This window comes from Ranitomeya imitator, chromosome 2 (assembly GCF_032444005.1).
Source record: "Ranitomeya imitator isolate aRanImi1 chromosome 2, aRanImi1.pri, whole genome shotgun sequence".
NCBI classification, from domain to species: domain Eukaryota; kingdom Metazoa; phylum Chordata; class Amphibia; order Anura; family Dendrobatidae; genus Ranitomeya; species Ranitomeya imitator.
This window is the reverse complement of record NC_091283.1, coordinates 215,998,431-216,020,431: the sequence shown is the minus strand read 5'-3', so window position 1 is coordinate 216,020,431 and position 22,001 is coordinate 215,998,431. Positions and strand designations below refer to the sequence as shown.

At 48.5% G+C, this 22,001-nt stretch overlaps 1 protein-coding gene across 1 annotated transcript in view; it reads left to right on the top strand.

Moving 5' to 3' along the window:
- Positions 1–22,001, top strand: part of LOC138662700 (gamma-aminobutyric acid receptor subunit beta-4-like) — a 384,988-nt gene that overhangs the window by 330,647 nt on the left and 32,340 nt on the right. Inside the window, exon 7 of the mRNA XM_069748573.1 lies at positions 7,664–7,816. Coding sequence (XP_069604674.1) covers positions 7,664–7,816 — 153 coding nt within the window. The remainder of the gene's footprint in view (positions 1–7,663; positions 7,817–22,001) is intronic.

Below are 22,001 nucleotides of genomic sequence, written 5' to 3'. Positions count from 1 at the left end.
ATAATCGATATAGATACAGTTGCTATATGCCTCTGACAGGGCAGTGCGCTTACATAACATACGCACCGCTTACAATAGAACCGCGGCTTGAATTAGCCCGCAATTTGCCAAAGTGCAATGTCCGCTGTAGCTGAATGCTACTGTATATGTCTGATAAACCAGCGCAATAAATTTATGACATATATCCTCCTATACTAATCGATATAGATAAAAAATTACTATGTGCCCCTGATACAGCAGTGCGCTTGCATATCATGCGCACCGCTTACAATAGAACTGCGGCTTAAATTAGCCCGCATTTGCCAAAGTGCAATGTCCGCTGTAGCTGGCTGCTACTATATGTATCTAACAAACCAGCGCAATAAACTTGTGATCTAATACATATTACCTGTACAAGCTGCCATGCGCCTTCACAAATGAAGCCATAATAAGCCCCCTGTCCCACACATATTACCTGCTCCGTGTCTCCTCGTGGAATCCCTAGCCAGAGTGGCGTGCTGCCTCTGCCTGCCCCGACGCGCGTTTCGCGTGATGCTTCTTCCTGGGGGTGTGTCTAAGGCGGTGAGTCTCACAGGTCTTATACCGGCAACATCCAATCAGATGGTAATAGGCAGGACTATCTCATACTCGCTACACTACACCTGGCCTCCGGTCTCAAAATATCGGCCGTATAATGAATCCAAATGATTAGTTTAATTACTATCGTGAAAATTCCCGATATCCCTCCAAGAAATCACTGCTATTACAATACTAAAAAATCCTTCCAGAAAGCTAAGATAAATCTATGTAACTGCATACATCATCTCTAATCCAAATACCTCCAGCCAAAGACTATATTTTTCAAAGAGGAACGCTGGCTGCGATAATGCCTAAATAAAATAATTAGTGAGTTAAAAAGTGACTAAAAATAAATTATAAAGTGAGAGATAATGAAAGGAAAAATTCTGTAGATAAAAATGCACCAAATAAGTATATGCCGTGCAACAATAAGGGATGTCGATATAAGAACCCACAGCCTTGAGTGTCTATAAAAGATTAATTTGTGACCTATATAACCATATAGGACCATGTGCTTGTTTATAAAGTGATACGGTTCACATATTGATGCAATATACATATCTATTATACTGGTTACAATGTTCCAGGTGCGATATAGGGCAAACCCCGCCCCTCCTGCAGATAGGGGACGGGCCATGCCACCACCAGCCACCATTGGAACACAGCCAGAAAAGTGCACCCAGTTATATTAAAGTGCAAACCTATCTGTTACCCGTGAGAGTGACAAAATCCTGAAACATCTAAATAAGACGCTATATAAGCAGTTAATATCCCGAAAGGTGACCAACCCCTCCATATATTTGATATATCTGATATTCACATTATCTACAATCTAATTAAAACGTAAAACATACAAAAAAAAAAAAATAGGCATATAGCAACTGTTATCTATATCGATTATTACAAGAGGATAAAAGTCGGTGATTTAGAGTGATCCAGCTGAAATACAGGGGATATTATCCTGCCAGCTATGCATATGGAATTAAGTGTATATTACGGTGACATCTACACTGAATATGGAATTATCGGCATGGCTGGGTAGTTTTTTCAACTGGACATTACGTAGTCATTTGGATATATTACTAAATCATTATTATTTTTTGCTCCTGTGAATTGTGATATTTGTTTTGTAAGATCTACATATGCCCGTGTGCCCATTTGTTTTGCTCTTTATTTTTAGTGTCTTACTCTAGCTGTCCGCCTCTTGTGGTTTAGGTTGTATAGAGGCACCTTAATATTTTATGTATGTTATGTATTGTATTTATTGTTAATAAAAGAATATGTTTTTAATATATTGTTGCTGCACTTTTGCGGATCACAATAGTTCATTTATTGTGTTCCTGGTATGTTTTTGATCTATATAAATTGTTGCCTACTCCCCTTGTTTAGGGGTTATAGGATTGGGCGTTATGCTTACAGTATTGTTTTTATTATGTATACCCCTCCTTACATGTAAAGCGCCATGGAATAAATGGCGCTATAACAATAAATAATAATAATAAAATAAAAAAAATACAAACCAGTGCTTTCAGACCGCAAATAATGCAAATAAAACAAGTTCATAATCATTTAGAAACAACAATATTAATGTTTTACCTCAGGAAGAGTTCAGAAATCAATATTTTGTGGAATAACCATGATTTTTAATCACAGCTTTCATGCGTCTTGGCATGCTTTCCACTAGTCTTTCACACTGCTTCTGGCGCAAAAATGTAAGCAGTTCTTCTTTGTTTGATGGCTTGTGACTATCCATCATCCTCTTGATTACATTCCAGAGGGTTTCAATGGGGTTCAGGTCTGGAGATTGGGCGGCCATGACAGGCATTTGATGTGGTGGTCTCTTAATGTTTGCCAGAGCTCTAGATACTGGAAGATATTGCTGAAGGATAATGAAATAAGTAAAATAGAGACACTGAATAAACCCACGGGAGCGAGACTAATGATGAAGACACAAAGTCACAAACGTCCCAGTAGAGTGGTACGGTATATTTAGTCACTTGTCAATAGGACCGAAGTGTGTAATAAGTCACTTGTCCATGAACTTGTGTAAATATGATAGGTAAAATAACCTTTGATTGTTTGCACAAAGGACTATGACTAAATGGGAATCCTGCAAATGCCCATCAGATGCTAGTTGCACAGGACTATCCATATAAATCACGTTGAGCATGTTCGGCAGAAAGGTACAAAGGAAATGTCTTCGGAATAATATCTGGTGTCCAGAGAACTAAGTGATGTTTTGCAATAATTACCTGTTGGTCCAGAGAACCGAGTGTGGCGCACACCCCGACGCGCATTTTGAAATTCTCCTTTGTCACCCTCTGCCCAACGTGCCCTCTATGATTTATATGGATAGCTCAGTGTTTTCGCTTTTGGGTTTTCTCCACCACTACAGACTACTTCTGAAAAGTTCTGTTTCTATATCACTTATAGGATCATAACTGATTGAGGTCTCACAGTTCAGCCCACACGGCTGTCAGTAAGTGTGAATGTGTAAATGTGTATGAATGGTTATACTCCTGACAATGCGTGTATGGTGGTCAGAGTGAGTGAGGAGGCCCAGATTCAGGAAAGGATGATACGGGTGTTGTGGGATAGGGGCCTCCAGGCACCCATAACTGATTGAGGGCTCCATCCCCACCACCATTATCACCCTTACTAAATGAGGACCCCCTCACTCACACTGACAGCTATACACACATTACACATGTGTATGAGTGATCACACACAGTGTACACAATAAACACATATCCAATAAATATACATAAAGAAAACCTTACTTTACAGCTGAGTTCATGAGTGCAGGTAACAAGACTCCACTCAGTGTATGTGCATCCTGCAGACCTCCTCCCTCTACCATTACAGCAAATAAGGCAGCAGTGTATGTGAGGGGGAAGAAACGAAGGAGGTTAATGCGGCACATGAAGTTTTATTGAAGTAGTGCTGCAGAACTCAATGTAGATGCCAGTACTACTGTAAATGATGCTCCAGACTTCAGCCAAAGTTTCTCTGCTCCAAACATGCAGAAGATAGGGGAGGGCCCACCGGAGGATCCTCCGGTGTGCTGCTGGCCAGTCCGACGCTGCAAATTTGGTATTGCCATAAACAGACTTACATAAAGAATCTTGTTGCCAAGTCATTTTTACCTCACGCTGGACAACGTAAAAAACAAAACCCAAAAATCAATGTCAGAATTGCATCTTTTTCACCATTTCACCCCCACTTTGAATTTGTTTCCTGTTTTTCAGCGCTTTGTGTTGTAATGTAAATCGTGTCATATAAAACGATAACATGTCACTGCACAAAAAGAAACCTTCTGTGTCAATAAAAAAGTGGTTTCTCCAAATTCAACGTAAAATGCCTCTTTTACTGACTATTGCAGTCCCAGAATTATTCATCCCCTTGATGACAAGTGTTTAGTACTTAGTAAAGCATCTCTGGCTGTTATGACCTGCTGCAAAAGTGATTAATTACCAGTTAGGAAAAAAAAATAAAACTTCGCTCTCCTAAAGGGGATTCGTTACTTAACAGTCGCAAGTGGACAATACGCCCCTGTTCAAAGTGTGAACGTTAATTAAAGTAACTTCCATTGTGCTAAAAGGGCAGTATTGCAAACTGTATAATCCCATTCGCTGCTCAAGAAGTACATATCTAGGAGTGAGTATCTCAACACGAAAAATAGACAGAAAAGTGACGATGTTCTAGTGTGTAATAATCGCTCCGCTAGTGCACTACAGACTCAGCAGTGTATGAACACACATAGACCAATGGCAGTCAGCTCAAGCTTCTGGCAGCGTTCCTGACATTATCCTCCAGGTCACTCATATTCTTGAGTAAATACAGAACCCAGCACTCAACTTTGTGGTGAGAGGAAAACGGATAATTTATTGTATCCCAAGCAAACGTTTCGGTCACACAAAGGACCTTCCTCAGTAACTGAAAAGTACATACATCAAAACAGTTCATGTAATCGGGGTAACAAAATCATAAGTAACTAATAAACAAAGTATATACACAACATACACATGGACAACCGTACATGTACATGGCAATAAGAGTATTTGTACAGCGCGCGTTTGATAACGGAGAGTCATAAATATATAGTGGCACAGTGAGTGAGAAAGAGGGAGTGGAAGGGTACGTACCATATACTGGGGTAGAGGATGGGTGCTAGTGGCTATATACGCTGCCTATAAGATAGAAATAATGGCAAGACCGGTAAGATCCGGAAGTGTAGCGATATAATAGACAATGGAGGTATTTCAATGATCCAAGATCCAGATTACAGCGCTAGTTCCAATGGCGAGAGAGTGTCCTTATGCAGCCTGAAGGGGATAGGGCAGTGTTGTAGGTACCAGCATAGAGATATGGGGCCGAGAGAGTATGCAAATTCTAAAATGAAAATGATTTACCTTGCAGATGGCTGGTGACGCGGTGTCCACCGCTGTATCAGTGAGGAGTATAGAAGGATGGGCCATTTTAAATGCCAAAGGGCGGGAGAATATGCCGGTAATTGCTGCACAATGTGTGCTGCGGTGCGTCATCGCCCTGAGTGAAGGCGGAAGTGACGCGCTGTGACGGACAGTGCAGGTGACGAATACACTGCATACCACCATAAGGTGGTATGGGAGGAAGGGACGGAGACCGGATATGATGAACCGGAAGTGGGGCGCCGGGTGTCAAAGGGAGAGGTCCCGTCGCCATAATGGATGAGGCAGGCTGAACTGCGCATGACCGCTGGGTGTAGGGGTAAAGTGGAGACTCCACAGGGTGGTATGGGGAGAAGGAACTCAAACCGGATATGACGCACCGGAAGTGGGGCGCCGGGCGTCAGTGTGGATAGATCCGTCGCCATGATGGGGGAGGCATACTGTGGTGTTTATGTCCGCTGTCATGTTGAATTGGTGATGTGGAGACAGGGACATATGGGATTAGGATGCAGTGTATAGACACTAAGGGCAGATATTTACTAGCCCTGTGAGGGATGGGAGCGCTAGCAATACGCCATGATAGGGAAAAGAAGGGGAGAAAAGGAAAAAATCCTAAGAAGTACGTGGACCCTTAATACCCTAATGATAGATGGTATTTAGATAGAAAAGCATTACATTGAAATGTCGGTACATGACGCCAAGTGACCAGCTGTAAAGAAAAGAAAAGGGACAATAAAAGTGGACGTGACTAATCCGGAGCACAGTGACAACAGGTGGATAAGATGGTGCTCGTGATCCGTTGTGTCAATAAATCAATACAGACGGCTCTAAAAAGACAGAGAAAAGCAAATTAGTAATGATACATAGCAACAACTATTAAACAAACGCCATAAGTTCATAATCACGGTTTAGACCTTTAGGAGTCAACGTTTCTAAGGTGTGAATCCAGAAAGCCTCCTTTTTGTGTAGTGATGTGAAGCGACTCTGTCACCACCCCTCCTAGGAGGTGGTACACTATCAATGACCTGATATCGCAATTGAGAGACTGAGTGGCCTAATGAATCAAAATGGTGTGGGATTGGCAGGAGTAGATTCTTACATCGGATTGTAGATTTATGTTTTGAAATCCTATCTCTCACTGACTGAGTGGTCTCACCCACGTATAATAGCCCGCATGGGCACTTGATCAGGTACACAATGTAAGCGGACTCACACGTAAAAAAACTCATATTCTTGAGTTATCAAAAGAGTGGTCCGAAAAGTTAAGAGAAGAAATGCTTGCCTTGCACAAAAAAGGAGAATAATTCAAGAAGATAGATGAATGTTCCTAGAGATATAGTTGGAAGCATAATTCTCAAGGTCAAAGTGAAAAGAACACTGGCTACATGATCTGGACATGGCAGAAAGAGGGCGTTATCACCAGCTGCTTATAGGTTTTTGAGGAGGCAGGTGGTCAAAAACCCCAAAGTGACTGCTAAAGACCTAGCAGTTGCAGTTTGCAAACTCAAGGATATTTATGAACCGTAGGCCATTGCCCTTAATGCTGCAGCACTTGGTGAAATGATGGAGATTCACACTAATGTGGGTGAGCATTGGGGCATCTACTAAGGGGGAAATCTCCTAGACTTCATGTAATGGAAGTGGAGGTATATGGGCAATCTCCAGCATCTCCTAGGAGTATTTAAAGAAGCTTGTGATACAGGAAGCCTACCTGAAACAACAATGGAGGCTCTAATTTTAGTAATAAGGAAGGTTGAAAAAGACCCTCTGGATGTAAACTCAGACAGAATAGGCCAAAACCATTAATATGTTTCAATGTTAAGCTACCGGCAAGTGTTTAGCATGAGTAGAGGTTAACAGCAGGATATCAGAGGCGATAACTGATGCACAAGGCCGGGGTGTCCGCTTTCTAATATTGAAAATTCAATATTTGCTAATAATTTTCTAATGTTCCCAGAGGATTCCTCCGAGAGCCCCCTAAAGTCTTTTGACAACTTTGGGAAGTACTCTGTAAAGATAAATTAGATAAAACCAGTGCCTTTCTTTATGGATGGTGTGCCTTATGCATGAAAGGGTTTTTTGGAGCTGTAGGCAGAAAATAAATAAATGGATCACGTGAAATAAGGGGAAAATGCAAAAATAAAGTATTGTTGGGTAGCAATCATACAAAATAGTGTAAAACAATGTTTTTTTTTAATACTAATGTAATTCAAGGATATCAATATTAATGGGGTTCTCCCCTTTATACTAACTTTAGCCCTTAGGCTCAGTGATATGCAAACTGTGCTTTACTCACCCTCACTAGGTCCATGCGGTGTCTCCACCATCTGGTCCGCTCTTTGTGGACATCACATTGATAGCCCTGCAGCCAATCACTGGGCTCAGCATTTCCTGCCTATTACATGGGCACATCTGCTGAGCTCAGTGATTAGCTGCAGTGGTATTCATGTGACATCTCTTCTGCAGTCAATCAACAAAGACCTGGGCAGCAGCAGAGACCCATCGCTGGACCCAGGGAGCATGAGTAAAGCTCAGTTTGTTGTGTTACACATCACTGAGCCCTTGGCCTAAGTTAGTTGAAAAGGGGATAAGCCCTTAAGTCATTGCTAAGAAATACATGTTCCACCTAATGATCTTGTTTTTATAAACGTTTGATTTTTGTCCTACATTTCCAGGTTCCTATCCCCGTCTATCCCTGAGTTTCCGAATTAAGAGGAACATTGGATATTTTATACTTCAGACCTACATGCCATCTATATTGATCACTATACTGTCTTGGGTTTCATTCTGGATCAACTATGATGCATCTGCAGCAAGAGTGGCCCTCGGTATGTATTGTTGGCAAATTGTTCGGTGCACCCCCAGCCTGCCTCACTCCGCCATATACCTATACATGCTAAGGTCTGGTTGGGACAGAGACGTCCAACAGGGCAGTATTGCTAGAGAGATAAGAAAGGGTGAGAGCGATGGCGGTGCTCACCTGGTGCCAGTAAGAGCCTTAGAAGCCGCGGCTGGTGGAGGAATTCTTCTACATTGCAGGACAGTTTAGTGGTGATATCACAGTACCCGGGCTGCCCTTCACGATGGTCGAAAATAAAGGTCTTTATTACACCAACGAGTTAAAAATCCAAAACTTACATCTATCGCTTCATCTCTCTCAAAATGTTAAGAATTAGTGGCTCAAATTTTCACTTTGAGACTAACTATGTTATATTCTTACTGGTCCATTCTGGCCAAACCAGCTTTATGGCAGGAAAAGAAAAGGACGAATGGATATAACTAGTCGAGATTTGTACTTGAATGTGGTTGCCGACCAAGACTCGGCATCAGCTGACTTTTTGCTTTAGATTGGTCAAACTTGCGGATACTCTGAGACCTCTTACACACCACATTTTTCTTAATTTTCAAAGCCGTTCTATTTTTCTAACATAGTAGTGTTTTAAAAAAAAAAAGGCATCGGATCCCCTGATGTTTTTTATTTAATGGATCCATTTTTTCTTAACGGACGTGTGGGGAATGTACCAGGAGAATGTGACCCGTTTCTCTGGGGAAAAAAAACAAAACAAAAAACATTTGCATCTGTCTTCCATAGTCTTCAATATTATAAAAATGGATCCGTTTTGTTTACAGGTTGAAAAAGTGCATCCTGTAAAAAAACAAAAGGATTGAAGCGGTTATTTGCCTAAACATATGTCAAACGGATGCTAATATGACTTACATTTTTTCCCATTATATTCTAGGTAAATGCAAACGTATCAAATTAATTTTTTTTTATGATAGATATGGATGCATCAAGTGACCCACAAAAACGTGATTTGAAATAGACTTTAGCCAGATTTAAGGTTCAGAATAAGTACAAGTCCTTTTTTAAAGGGTTGTCCACCTTTGCAGATTATTTTTTTCTTATCTAAATGCATGCAATTGGTGCTAAAAAAAAACCAAACATTTTTGCAATGGGTTTCATTGATAATTTTGCACTGTTTGTCTCCTACTGCTTTTTTATTGGAGGAGACTGATGGAAGGGTCTGAGCACACGCTCCCCCACTAACAGACATTTTATGGGCTGGAGAGCTGTGCATCTTGGGACTAACACTAACAAGTACAGGAGGAGAAACTGTCACACCTATATAATAATATAATATAATAATAACTCATAAAGATAATGTGGCTTCATTATGCAGCCAGCAAGAGACAATCTAATACAGAGGCTATAGAAAGCAAACCGTGCAAAATGGTGAATAAAACCCAAGGGCAAAAATAATTTGTAATTGCAAGTAAGAAAAAAAATGTCCCAAAAGGACCCCTTTATACTACCTGGGCCACTATTCAAACAAATCCCTTCTTATTAGGAAGAGGCAAGAGACAAAGATGGCCCATCTCCACACTCTTTTTGCCCTTTCCATTGAAGCCCTGGCATTAGCTATTTGTCAGTCTCCCAAAAGTAAAGGAAACAATGGACATATTCTCCTCTCAAAATTGGACTTAATAGTGGAATTAGGTTCCTTTTCAGACCTATGGGATAATCGATATAAATGTGTTCTATGTCCTTTGTTGCCAGAATACTTGCCAGGTTTCCTTCCACCAGTTGCATACACATGGATACGTAGACAACCCGCAGTTTCAGGCCATGTTCACACAGTGCGTTTTTTACTGCGGAACCGCAGCGTTTTCCATGCAGGGTACAGTACAATGTACCCTATGGAAAACAGGAACCGCTGTGCACATGATCCTGAATTTAAAAAAAAAAGCCGCGCTGAATAGCTGCGGGAAAAAAGAAGGAGCCTGTCACTTCTTTTTTCGGAGCCGCAGCGGTTCTGCACCCATAGACCTCCATTGTGAGGTCAAACCCGCAGTAAAACCCGCAGATCAAAAATATATCTGCGGGTTTTATTGCGGTTTGTGGTGCCGAACCGCTGCAGCAGGAAGTGCGGGGAAGCGGGCGGAAGTGCGTGGGCGGAGTGTGGCTGCCCCGATCCCACCCCCCCATGCTCCGATGCCCCACCCCCGTGCTCCGATGCCCCCCCCCCCGTGCTCCGATGCCCCCCCGTGCCCTAATCTCCCCCCCTTATACTTACCCGGCCTCCCGGTGTCCATCCGGCCGTCTTCTCCCTGGGCGCCGCCATTTTGCAAAATGGCGGGCGCATGCGCAGTGCGCCCGCCGAATCTGCCGGCAGGCAGATTCGTTCCAAAGTGCATTTTGATCACTGAGATATAACCTATCTCAGTGATCAAAATAAAAAAATAGTAAATGACACCCCCCCCTTTGTCACCCCCATAGGTAGGGACAATAAAAAAATTAAGAATTTTTTTTTTTTCCACTAAGGTTAGAATAGGGTTAGGGTTAGGGGTAGGGTTAGGGGTAGGGTTAGGGGTAGGGGTAGGGTTAGGGGTAGGGTTAGGGGTAGGGTTAGGGATAGGGTTAGGGGTAGGGTTAGGGGTAGGGTATTTTCAGCCATTTTAACCCTAAAAAACTTCCTAGAAAAGACACAGACTCTGCATAGAAAACTGCATAAAAAAAAGGATAAAAAAACGCATCAAAAAACGCACCAAAAAAGCACAAAAAAAGGACCAAAAAAAGGACCTGCGTTTTCTGCCAAGAGCTGCGGTTTCAGTCCTGAAAAAAAAAGGATGGAAATCAGGAACGTGTGAACATACCCTCAATGTAGAATTTCATTAAACATACCCAAAATGTATAGCAGATACATGTTTTCTATTATATTTTTCTATTCCACTCACTCACATAAGCCTGTGAGATGTAGGATACACATTCAGTTATTTTAGACCCATCATATCCCAGCTGTGTCCATCCAAGACAGCCAGAACTTTTCATATTGATGAGACCCACCTCTTTTTGTCCATCCTCCTTTTTCCATAAAGATAAGATTCTTTACCTTATGTATAAACTCTTTGATTTTCCAATTGCCGGTGGAAAGCCATCGTCAGTCTAGCAACATATACTGGTGCTTCTCACAAAATTAGAATATTATCAAAAAGTTAATTCATTTCAGTTCTTAGAGATAATGACTTTTGGGTTTTCATTGGCTGTAAGCCGTAATCATCAATATTAACAGAAATAAACGCGTGAAATCGATCACTCTGTTTGCAATGACTCTACATAATATATGAGTTTGACTTTTTGTTGTGAAGAACTGAAATAAATTAACTTTTTATTGATATTCTAATTTTGTGAGATGCACCTGAATGCAGGGGCTGGCTGGTATTTTTCAGCCTGGGGGCAATCACAAGGCAGTGGCCCTTGAGTTGCGGTGGCCCTCCTTTTTGCTAATAATCTCTGGCCACTGCATAAAAGTAGCAGAGATAACAGGCTTTAAAAACAGGCTGGTTCATAGATATGGGAACAGAACAGAGCTTGCTGCATAGATATGGTAGCAGAACCAAACTTACTCCAGAGATATGGAAGCAGAACAGAGTTTACTACAGAGATATGGGAGCAGAACGGAGATTACTACAGAGATATGGAAGCAGAACAGAGCTTACTACAGAGATATGGGAGCAGAACAGAGCTTACTACTGAGATATGGGAGAAGAACCAAGCTTACTACAGAGATATGGGAGCAGAACGGAGCTTACTACTGAGATATGGGAGCAGAACGGAGCTTACTACTGAGATATGGGAGCAGAACGGAGCTTACTACAGAGATAAGGGAGCAGAACGGAGCTTACTACAGAGATATGGGAGCAGAACAGAGCTTACTACAGAGATATGGGAGCAGAACAGAGCTTACTACTGAGATATGGGAGCAGAACGGAGCTTACTACTGACATATGGGAGCAGAACGGAGCTTACTACAGAGATAAGGGAGCAGAACCGAGCTTATTACAGAGATATGGGAGCAGGACCGAGCTTACTACAGAGATATGGGAGCAGGACCGAGCTTACTACAGAGATATGAGAGCAGAACGGAGCTTACTACAGAGATAACATAGTAACATAGTAACATAGTTAGTAAGGCCGAAAAAAGACATTTGTCCATCCAGTTCAGCCTATATTCCATCATAATAAATACCCAGATCTACGTCCTTCTACAGAACCTAATAATTGTATGATACAATATTGTTCTGCTCCAGGAAGACATCCAGGCCTCTCTTGAACCCCTCGACTGAGTTCGCCATCACCACCTCCTCAGGCAAGCAATTCCAGATTCTCACTGCCCTAACAGTAAAGAATCCTCTTCTATGTTGGTGGAAAAACCTTCTCTCCTCCAGATGCAAAGAATGCCCCCTTGTGCCCGTCACCTTCCTTGGTATAAACAGATCCTCAGCGAGATATTTGTATTGTCCCCTTATATACTTATACATGGTTATTAGATCGCCCCTCAGTCGTCTTTTTTCTAGACTAAATAATCCTAATTTCGCTAATCTATCTGGGTATTGTAGTTCTCCCATCCCCTTTATTAATTTTGTTGCCCTCCTTTGTACTCTCTCTAGTTCCATTATATCCTTCCTGAGCACCGGTGCCCAAAACTGGACACAGTACTCCATGTGCGGTCTAACTAGGGATTTGTACAGAGGCAGTATAATGCTCTCATCATGTGTATCCAGACCTCTACAGAGATAAGGGAGCAGAACAGAGCTTACTACAGAGATATGGGAGCAGAACCGAGCTTACTGCAGAGATATGGGAGCAGAACCGAGCTTACTACAGAGATATGGGAGCAGAAATGAGCTTACTGCAGAGATATGGGAGCAGAACCGAGCTTACTGCAGAGATATGGGAGCAGAAACGAGCTTACTGCAGAGATATGTGAGCAGAACGGAGCTTACTACAGAGATATGGGAGCAGAACGGAGCTTTCTACAGAGATATGAGAGCAGAACGGAGCTTACTACAGAGATATGGGAGCAGAACGGAGCTTACTACAGAGATATGGGAGCAGAACGGAGCTTACTGCAGAGATATGGGAGCAGAACGGAGCTTACTACAGAGATATGGGAGCAGAATGGAGCTTACTACAGAGATATGGGAGCAGAACGGAGCTTACTACAGAGATGTGGGAGCAGAACCGAGCTTACTACAGATATATGGGAGCAGAACAGCGCTTACTAGAGAGATGTGGGAGGAGGACCGAGCTTACTACAGAGATAAGGGAGCAGGACCGAGCTTACTACAGAGATATGGGAGCAGAACTGAGCTTAATAAGTCTACTACGTGGAACCAAGCCTGCTACATAGAAACTGCAGCAGAACCGAGATTACGGCATACATACGGTACCATAAACTAGATTACTACATTGATACAGTACTAGAACCAAGTTTACTGCTTAGATATGGTGCCATAACGGAGCTTACTTACCATCACAATTACCTCTATATGAAACTACATTCTATACAAAGACCAATGATACCACCATACACCATACCTCCCAACTTTTGAAGACGGGAAAGAGGGACAAAGTTTGCGGCGCGCAACACTCATCGCGGCAAATTTTAGGCCATGCCTCTGACCACACCCATTCATAATTAGTCACACCCATATCCATGTCCCAACCACACCCATTTAGCACTGCTGATCACACTGTTTCATATACAACTAGATGTGTATTTCCTGAAGGAACTACAGATAGTGCTTTGGAATGGTGCCCGAGCTACCCCTGCAAGACTTTCACACTTGGGTGCCCTTCAGGTGCTGATTTGGTGGGCGGGGCCCCTCAGGATCCGATTTGGTGGGCGGGGCCCCTCAGGGTCCGATTTGGTGGACGGGGCCCCTCAGGGTCCGATTTGGTGAACGGGGCCCCTCAGGGTCCGATTTGGTGGACGGGGTCCCTCAGGGTCCGATTTGGTGGACGGGTCCCTCAGGGTCCGATTTGGTGGACGGGGCCCCTCAGGGTCCGATTTGGTGGGCGGGGTCACTCTGGGTCCGATTTGGTGGGCGGGGTCACTCTGGGTCCGATTTGGTGGGCGGGGTCACTCTGGGTCCGATTTGGTGGGCGGGGTCACTGGGTCCGATTTGGTGGGCGGGGTCACTCTGGGTCCGATTTGGTGGGCGGGGTCACTCTGGGTCTGATTTGGTGGGTGGGGTCACTCTGGGTCCGATTTGGTGGGCGGGGTCACTCTGGGTCCGATTTGGTGGGCGGGGTCACTCTGGGTCCGATTTGGTGGGTGGGGCCACTCCGGGTCCGATTTGGTGGGCGGGGCCCCTCCGGGTCCGATTTGGTGGGCGGGGTCACTCCGGGTCCGATTTGGTGGGCGGGGTCACTCCGGGTCCGATTTGGTGGGCGGGGTCACCCCGGGTCCGATTTGGTGGGCGGGGTCACTATGGGTCCGATTTGGTGGGCGGGGTCACTCTGGGTCAGATTTGGTGGGCGGGGTCACTCTGGGTCCGATTTGGTGGGCGGGGTCACTCTGGGTCCGATTTGGTGGGCGGGGTCTCTCTGGGTCCGATTTGGTGGGCGGGGTCACTCGGGGTCCGATTTGGTGGGCGGGGTCACTCTGAGTCCGATTTGGTGGGCGGGGTCACTCTGGGTCCGATTTGGTGGGCGGGGTCACTATGGGTCCAATTTGGTGGGCGGGGTCACTCTGGGTCCGATTTGGTTGGCGGGGTCACTCTGGGTCCGATTTGGTGGGCGGGGTCACTCTGGGTCCGATTTGGTGGGCGGGGTCACTCTGGGTCCGATTTGGTGGGCGGGGTCACTCTGGGTCCGATTTGGTGGGCGGGGTTACTCTGGGTCCGATTTGGTGGGCGGGGTTACTCTGGGTCCGATTTGGTGGGCGGGGTCACTCTGGGTCCGATTTGGTGGGCGGGGTCACTCTGGGTCCGATTTGGTGGGCGGGGTCACTCTGGGTCAGATTTGGTGGGCGGGGTCTCTGGGTCAGATTTGGTGGGCGGGGTCACTCTGGGTCAGATTTGGTGGGCGGGGTCACTCTGGGTCAGATTTGGTGGGCGGGGTCACTCTGGGTCAGATTTGGCGGGTGGGGCCACTCTGGGTCAGATTTGGTGGGCGGGGCCACTCTGGGTCAGATTTGGTGGGCGGGGCCACTCTGGGTCAGATTTTGTGGGCGGGGTTACTCTGGGTCAGATTTGGTGGGCGGGGTCACTCTGGGTCCAATTTAGGGGGCGGGGCCACTCGGGTTCCGATTCGGGGGTCCGGGTCACTCGGGGTCCGATTCGGGGTCGGGGTCACTCAGGGTCCGATTTGGGGGGCAGGGGCGCACTTACTTTTTCACACACGGGACCTGGGTGCACTTACTTTTCACCCACGGGACCAGGGGTGCACTTTTCACCCACGGGACCAGGGGTGCACTTACTTTTCACCCACGGGATCGGGGGTGCACTTACTTTTCACCCATAGGACCGGGGGTGCACTTACTTTTCACACACGGGACCGGGGGTGCACTTACTTTTCACCCACGGGAGCGGGGGTGCACTTACTTTTCACCCACAGGACCGGGGGTGCACTTACTTTTCACCCACGGGACCGGGGGTGCACTTACTTTTCACCCACGGGACCGGGTGTGCACTTACTTTTCACCCATGGGACCGGGGGTGCACTTACTTTTCACCCACGGGACCGGGGGTGCACTTACTTTTCACCCATGGTACGGGGGTGCACTTACTTTTCACCCACGAGTCCGGGGGTGCACTTACTTTTCACACACGGGATCGGGGTGCAATACTTTTCACCCACGGGAGCGGGGGTGCACTTACTTTTCACCCATGGGACTGGGGGTGCACTTACTTTTCACCCACGGGACCTGGGGTGCACTTACTTTTCGCACCCGGGATCGGGGGTGCACTTACTTTTCACCCACGGGAACGGGGGTGCACTTACTTTTCACTCACGGGAACGGGGGTGCACTTACTTTTCACCCACGGGATCGGGGGTGCACTTACTTTTCACCCACGGGACCGGGGGTGCAATTACTTTTCACCCACGGGACCAGGGGTGCACTTACTTTTCACTCACGGGACCGGAGGTGCACTTACTTTTCACCCACGGGACCGGGGGTGCACTTACTTTTCACCCATGGACCGGGAGTGCACTTACTTTTCACACATGGGGGGGTGCACTTACTTTTCACCCACAGGACAGGGGGTGCACTTACTTTTCACCCATGGGACTGGGGTGCACTTATTTTTCACACACGGGACCGGGGGTGCACTTACTTTTCACCCACGGTTCCGGGGGTGCACTTACTTTTCACACCCGGGACCAGGGATGCACTTACTTTTCACACACGGGACCGGGGTGCACTTACTTTTCACCCACGGGACCGAGGGTGCACTTATTTTTCACACACGGGACCGGGGGTGCACTTACTTTTCAACCACGGGACCGGGGGTGCACTTACTTTTCACACCCGGGACCAGGGATGCACTTACTTTTCACACACGGGACCGGGGTGCACTTACTTTTCACCCACGGGACTGAGGGTGCACTTACTTTTCACTTACGGGACTTGGGGTGCGCTTACTTTTCACACTCAGGACCGGGGGTGCACTTACTTTTCACACACGGGACTGGGGTGCACTTAATTTTCACCCACGGGACTGGGGGTGCACTTACTTTTCACAAACGGGATCGGGGTGCACTTACTTTTCACACACATGGGACCGGGGTGCACTTACTTTTCACACAAGGGACCGGGGGTGCACTTACTTTTCACACACATGGGACCGGGGTGCACTTACTTTTCACACCAGGAACGGGGGTGCACTTACTTTTCACACACGGGACCAGGGGTGCACTTACTTTTCACTCACGGGACCGGGGGTGCACTTACTTTTCACCCACGGGACCGGGGGTGCACTTACTTTTCACACCCGGGACCAGGGATGCACTTACTTTTCACACACGGGACCGGGGTGCACTTACTTTTCACCCACGGGACCGAGGGTGCACTTATTTTTCACACACGGGACCGGGGGTGCGCTTACTTTTCAACCACGGGACCGGGGGTGCACTTACTTTTCACACCCGGGACCAGGGATGCACTTACTTTTCACACACGGGACCGGGGTGCACTTACTTTTCACCCACGGGACCGAGGGTGCACTTACTTTTCACTAACGGGACCTGGGGTGCGCTTACTTTTCACACTCAGGACCGGGGGTGCACTTACTTTTCACCCACGGGACCGGGGGTGCACTTACTTTTCACCCACAGGACCGACGATGCACTTACTTTTCACCCACGGGACCGGGGGTGCACATACTTTTACCCTCTGGGTCTGATTTGGTGGACGGGGTCACACTGGGTCCGATTTGGTGGGCTGGACACCTCAGGTAACAATTTGGTGGGCGGGGTCACTTTAAGAGCTGATATTATCTGGCAAAACTGTGTCCTGGTGGGGTCATGTAGAGTTCGTAGGCGTCGGCATAGTAACTGGGTCTGACTGCACATACCAATGAGCTCATCAGCCAGGTGGCAGTTGGCAGTTATTTTGAAATTGCCTCAGAAATCAGCCATTATACCTTATTGTTGGAACAATTATAGTGCTTTGTAAAAAGCACTATATTGTTATTCCACCGTAGTCAACTTCTTCTTATTATTATTCAGTCCGCAATTAATGCGGCCCGAACCGCTGCACGCACAGACTCCAGTGAGGTGTCATTTCGAAGCCAGCGTTCCTGGGAGGTGTGCTAAGTATTTTTCGTGTCGATCGGATTTGTAGTTTTGGCGCAATTGGCGTTTGAAAATTTCGTCTCAATGCATTTCAATGGGAAATTGTTCCAACAATAAGGTATAATGGCTGATTTCTGAGGCAATTTCAAAATAACTGCCAACTGCCACCTGGCTGATGAGCTCATTGGTATGTGCAGTCAGACCCAGTTACTATGCCGACGCCTACGAACTCTACATGACCCCACCAGGACACAGTTTTGCCAGATAATATCAGCTCTTAAAGTGACCCCGCCCACCAAATTGTTACCTGAGGTGTCCAGCCCACCAAATCGGACCCAGTGTGACCCCGTCCACCAAATCAGACCCAGAGGGTAAAAGTATGTGCACCCCCGGTCCCGTGGGTGAAAAGTAAGTGCATCGTCGGTCCAGTGGGTGAAAAGTAAGTGCACCCCCGGTCCCGTGGGTGAAAAGTAAGTGCACCCCCGGTCCTGAGTGTGAAAAGTAAGCGCACCCCAGGTCCCGTAAGTGAAAAGTAAGTGCACCCTCGGTCCCGTGGGTGAAAAGTAAGTGCACCCCGGTCCCGTGTGTGAAAAGTAAGTGCATCCCTGGTCCCGGGTGTGAAAAGTAAGTGCACCCCCGGTCCCGTGGTTGAAAAGTAAGTGCACCCCCGGTCCCGTGTGTGAAAAATAAGTGCACCCTCGGTCCCGTGGGTGAAAAGTAAGTGCACCCCGGTCCCGTGTGTGAAAAGTAAGTGCATCCCTGGTCCCGGGTGTGAAAAGTAAGTGCACCCCCGGTCCCGTGGGTGAAAAGTAAGTGCACCCCCGGTCCCGTGAGTGAAAAGTAAGTGCACCCCTGGTCCCGTGTGTAAAAAGTAAGTGCACCCCCGTTCCTGGTGTGAAAAGTAAGTGCACCCCGGTCCCATGTGTGTGAAAAGTAAGTGCACCCCCGGTCCCTTGTGTGAAAAGTAAGTGCACCCCGGTCCCATGTGTGTGAAAAGTAAGTGCACCCCGATCCCGTTTGTGAAAAGTAAGTGCACCCCCAGTCCCGTGGGTGAAAATTAAGTGCACCCCAGTCCCGTGTGTGAAAAGTAAGTGCACCCCCGGTCCTGAGTGTGAAAAGTAAGCGCACCCCAAGTCCCGTAAGTGAAAAGTAAGTGCACCCTCAGTCCCGTGGGTGAAAAGTAAGTGCACCCCGGTCCCGTGTGTGAAAAGTAAGTGCATCCCTGGTCCCGGGTGTGAAAAGTAAGTGCACCCCCGGTCCCGTGGTTGAAAAGTAAGTGCACCCCCGGTCCCGTGTGTGAAAAATAAGTGCACCCTCGGTCCTGAGTGTGAAAAGTAAGCGCACCCCAAGTCCCGTAAGTGAAAAGTAAGTGCACCCTCAGTCCCGTGGGTGAAAAGTAAGTGCACCCCGGTCCCGTGTGTGAAAAGTAAGTGCATCCCTGGTCCCGGGTGTGAAAAGTAAGTGCACCCCCGGTCCCGTGGTTGAAAAGTAAGTGCACCCCCGGTCCCGTGTGTGAAAAATAAGTGCACCCTCAGTCCCGTGGGTGAAAAGTAAGTGCACCCCGGTCCCGTGTGTGAAAAGTAAGTGCATCCCTGGTCCCGGGTGTGAAAAGTAAGTGCACCCCCGGAACCGTGGGTGAAAAGTAAGTGCACCCCCGGTCCCGTGTGTGAAAAATAAGTGCACCCCAGTCCCATGGGTGAAAAGTAAGTGCACCCCCTGTCCTGTGGGTGAAAAGTAAGTGCACCCCCCCATGTGTGAAAAGTAAGTGCACTCCCGGTCCATGGGTGAAAAGTAAGTGCACCCCCGGTCCCGTGGGTGAAAAGTAAGTGCACCTCCGGTCCCGTGAGTGAAAAGTAATTGCACCCCCGCCCCCGTGGGTGAAAAGTAAGTGCACCCCCGGTCCGGTGGGTGAAAAGTAAGTGCACCCCCGTTCCCGTGAGTGAAAAGTAAGTGCACCCCCGTTCCCGTGGGTGAAAAGTAAGTGCACCCCCGATCCCGGGTGTGAAAAGTAAGTGCACCCCAGGTCCCGTGGGTGAAAAGTAAGTGCACCCCCAGTCCCATGGGTGAAAAGTAAGTGCACCCCCGCTCCCGTGGGTGAAAAGTTTTGCACCCCGATCCCGTGTGTGAAAAGTAAGTGCACCCCCGGACTCGTGGGTGAAAAGTAAGTGCACCCCCGTACCATGGGTGAAAAGTAAGTGCACCCCCGGTCCCGTGGGTGAAAAGTAAGTGCACCCCCGGTCCCGTGGGTGAAAAGTAAGTGCACACCCGGTCCCGTGGGTGAAAAGTAAGTGCACCCCCGGTCCCGTGGGTGAAAAGTAAGTGCACCCCCGGTCCCGTGGGTGAAAAGTAAGTGCACCCCCGCTCCCGTGGGTGAAAAGTAAGTGCACCCCCGGTCCCGTGTGTGAAAAGTAAGTGCACCCCCGGTCCTATGGGTGAAAAGTAAGTGCACCCCCGATCCTGTGGGTGAAAAGTAAGTGCACCCCTGGTCCCGTGGGTGAAAAGTAAGTGCACCCCTGGTCCCGTGGGTGAAAAGTAAGTGCACCCAGGTCCCGTGTGTGAAAAAGTAAGTGCGCCCCCGCCCCCCAAATCGGACCCTGAGTGACCCCGACCCCGAATCGGACCCCGAGTGACCCGGACCCCCGAATCGGAACCCGAGTGGCCCCGCCCCCTAAATTGGACCCAGAGTGACCCCGCCCACCAAATCTGACCCAGAGTAACCCCGCCCACAAAATCTGACCCAGAGTGGCCCCGCCCACCAAATCTGACCCAGAGTGGCCCCGCCCACCAAATCTGACCCAGAGTGGCCCCACCCACCAAATCTGACCCAGAGTGGCCCCGCCCGCCAAATCTGACCCAGAGTGACCCCGCCCACCAAATCTGACCCAGAGTGACCCCGCCCACCAAATCTGACCCAGAGTGACCCCGCCCACCAAATCTGACCCAGAGTGACCCCGCCCACCAAATCTGACCCAGAGTGACCCCGCCCACCAAATCTGACCCAGAGTGACCCCGCCCACCAAATCTGACCCAGAGACCCCGCCCACCAAATCTGACCCAGAGTGACCCCGCCCACCAAATCTGACCCAGAGTGACCCCGCCCACCAAATCGGACCCAGAGTGACCCCGCCCACCAAATCGGACCCAGAGTGACCCTGCCCACCAAATCGGACCCAGAGTAACCCCGCCCACCAAATCGGACCCAGAGTGACCCCGCCCACCAAAACGGACCCAGAGTGACCCCGCCCACCAAATCGGACCCAGAGTGACCCCGCCCACCAAATCGGACCCAGAGTGACCCCGCCCACCAAATCGGACCCAGAGTGACCCCGCCAACCAAATCGGACCCAGAGTGACCCCGCCCACCAAATCGGACCCATAGTGACCCCGCCCACCAAATCGGACCCAGAGTGACCCCGCCCACCAAATCGGAACCAGAGTGACCCCGCCCACCAAATCGGACCCCGAGTGACCCCGCCCACCAAATCGGACCCAGAGAGACCCCGCCCACCAAATCGGACCCAGAGTGACCCCGCCCACCAAATCGGACCCAGAGTGACCCCGCCCACCAAATCGGACCCAGAGTGACCCCGCCCACCAAATCGGACCCAGAGTGACCCCGCCCACCAAATCGGACCCGGGGTGACCCCGCCCACCAAATCGGACCCGGAGTGACCCCGCCCACCAAATCGGACCCGGAGTGACCCCACCCACCAAATCGGACCCGGAGGGGCCCCGCCCACCAAATCGGACCCGGAGTGGCCCCGCCCACCAAATCGGACCCAGAGTGACCCCGCCCACCAAATCGGACCCAGAGTGACCCCGCCCACCAAATCGGACCCAGAGTGACCCCACCCACCAAATCGGACCCAGAGTGACCCCGCCCACCAAATCGGACCCAGAGTGACCCCGCCCACCAAATCGGACCCAGTGACCCCGCCCACCAAATCGGACCCAGAGTGACCCCGCCCACCAAATCGGACCCAGAGTGACCCCGCCCACCAAATCGGACCCAGAGTGACCCCGCCCACCAAATCGGACCCAAAGTGACCCCGCCCACCAAATCGGACCCTGAGGGGCCCCGTCCACCAAATCGGACCCTGAGGGACCCCGTCCACCAAATCGGACCCTGAGGGGCCCCGTTCACCAAATCGGACCCTGAGGGGCCCCGTCCACCAAATCGGACCCTGAGGGGCCCCGCCCACCAAATCGGATCCTGAGGGGCCCCGCCCACCAAATCAGCACCTGAAGGGCACCCAAGTGTGAAAGTCTTGCAGGGGTAGCTCGGGCACCATTCCAAAGCACTATCTGTAGTTCCTTCAGGAAATACACATCTAGTTTCCCATTGAAATGCATTGAGACAAAATTTTCAAACGCCAATTGCGCCAAAACTACAAATCCGATCGACACGAAAAATACTTAGCACACCTCCC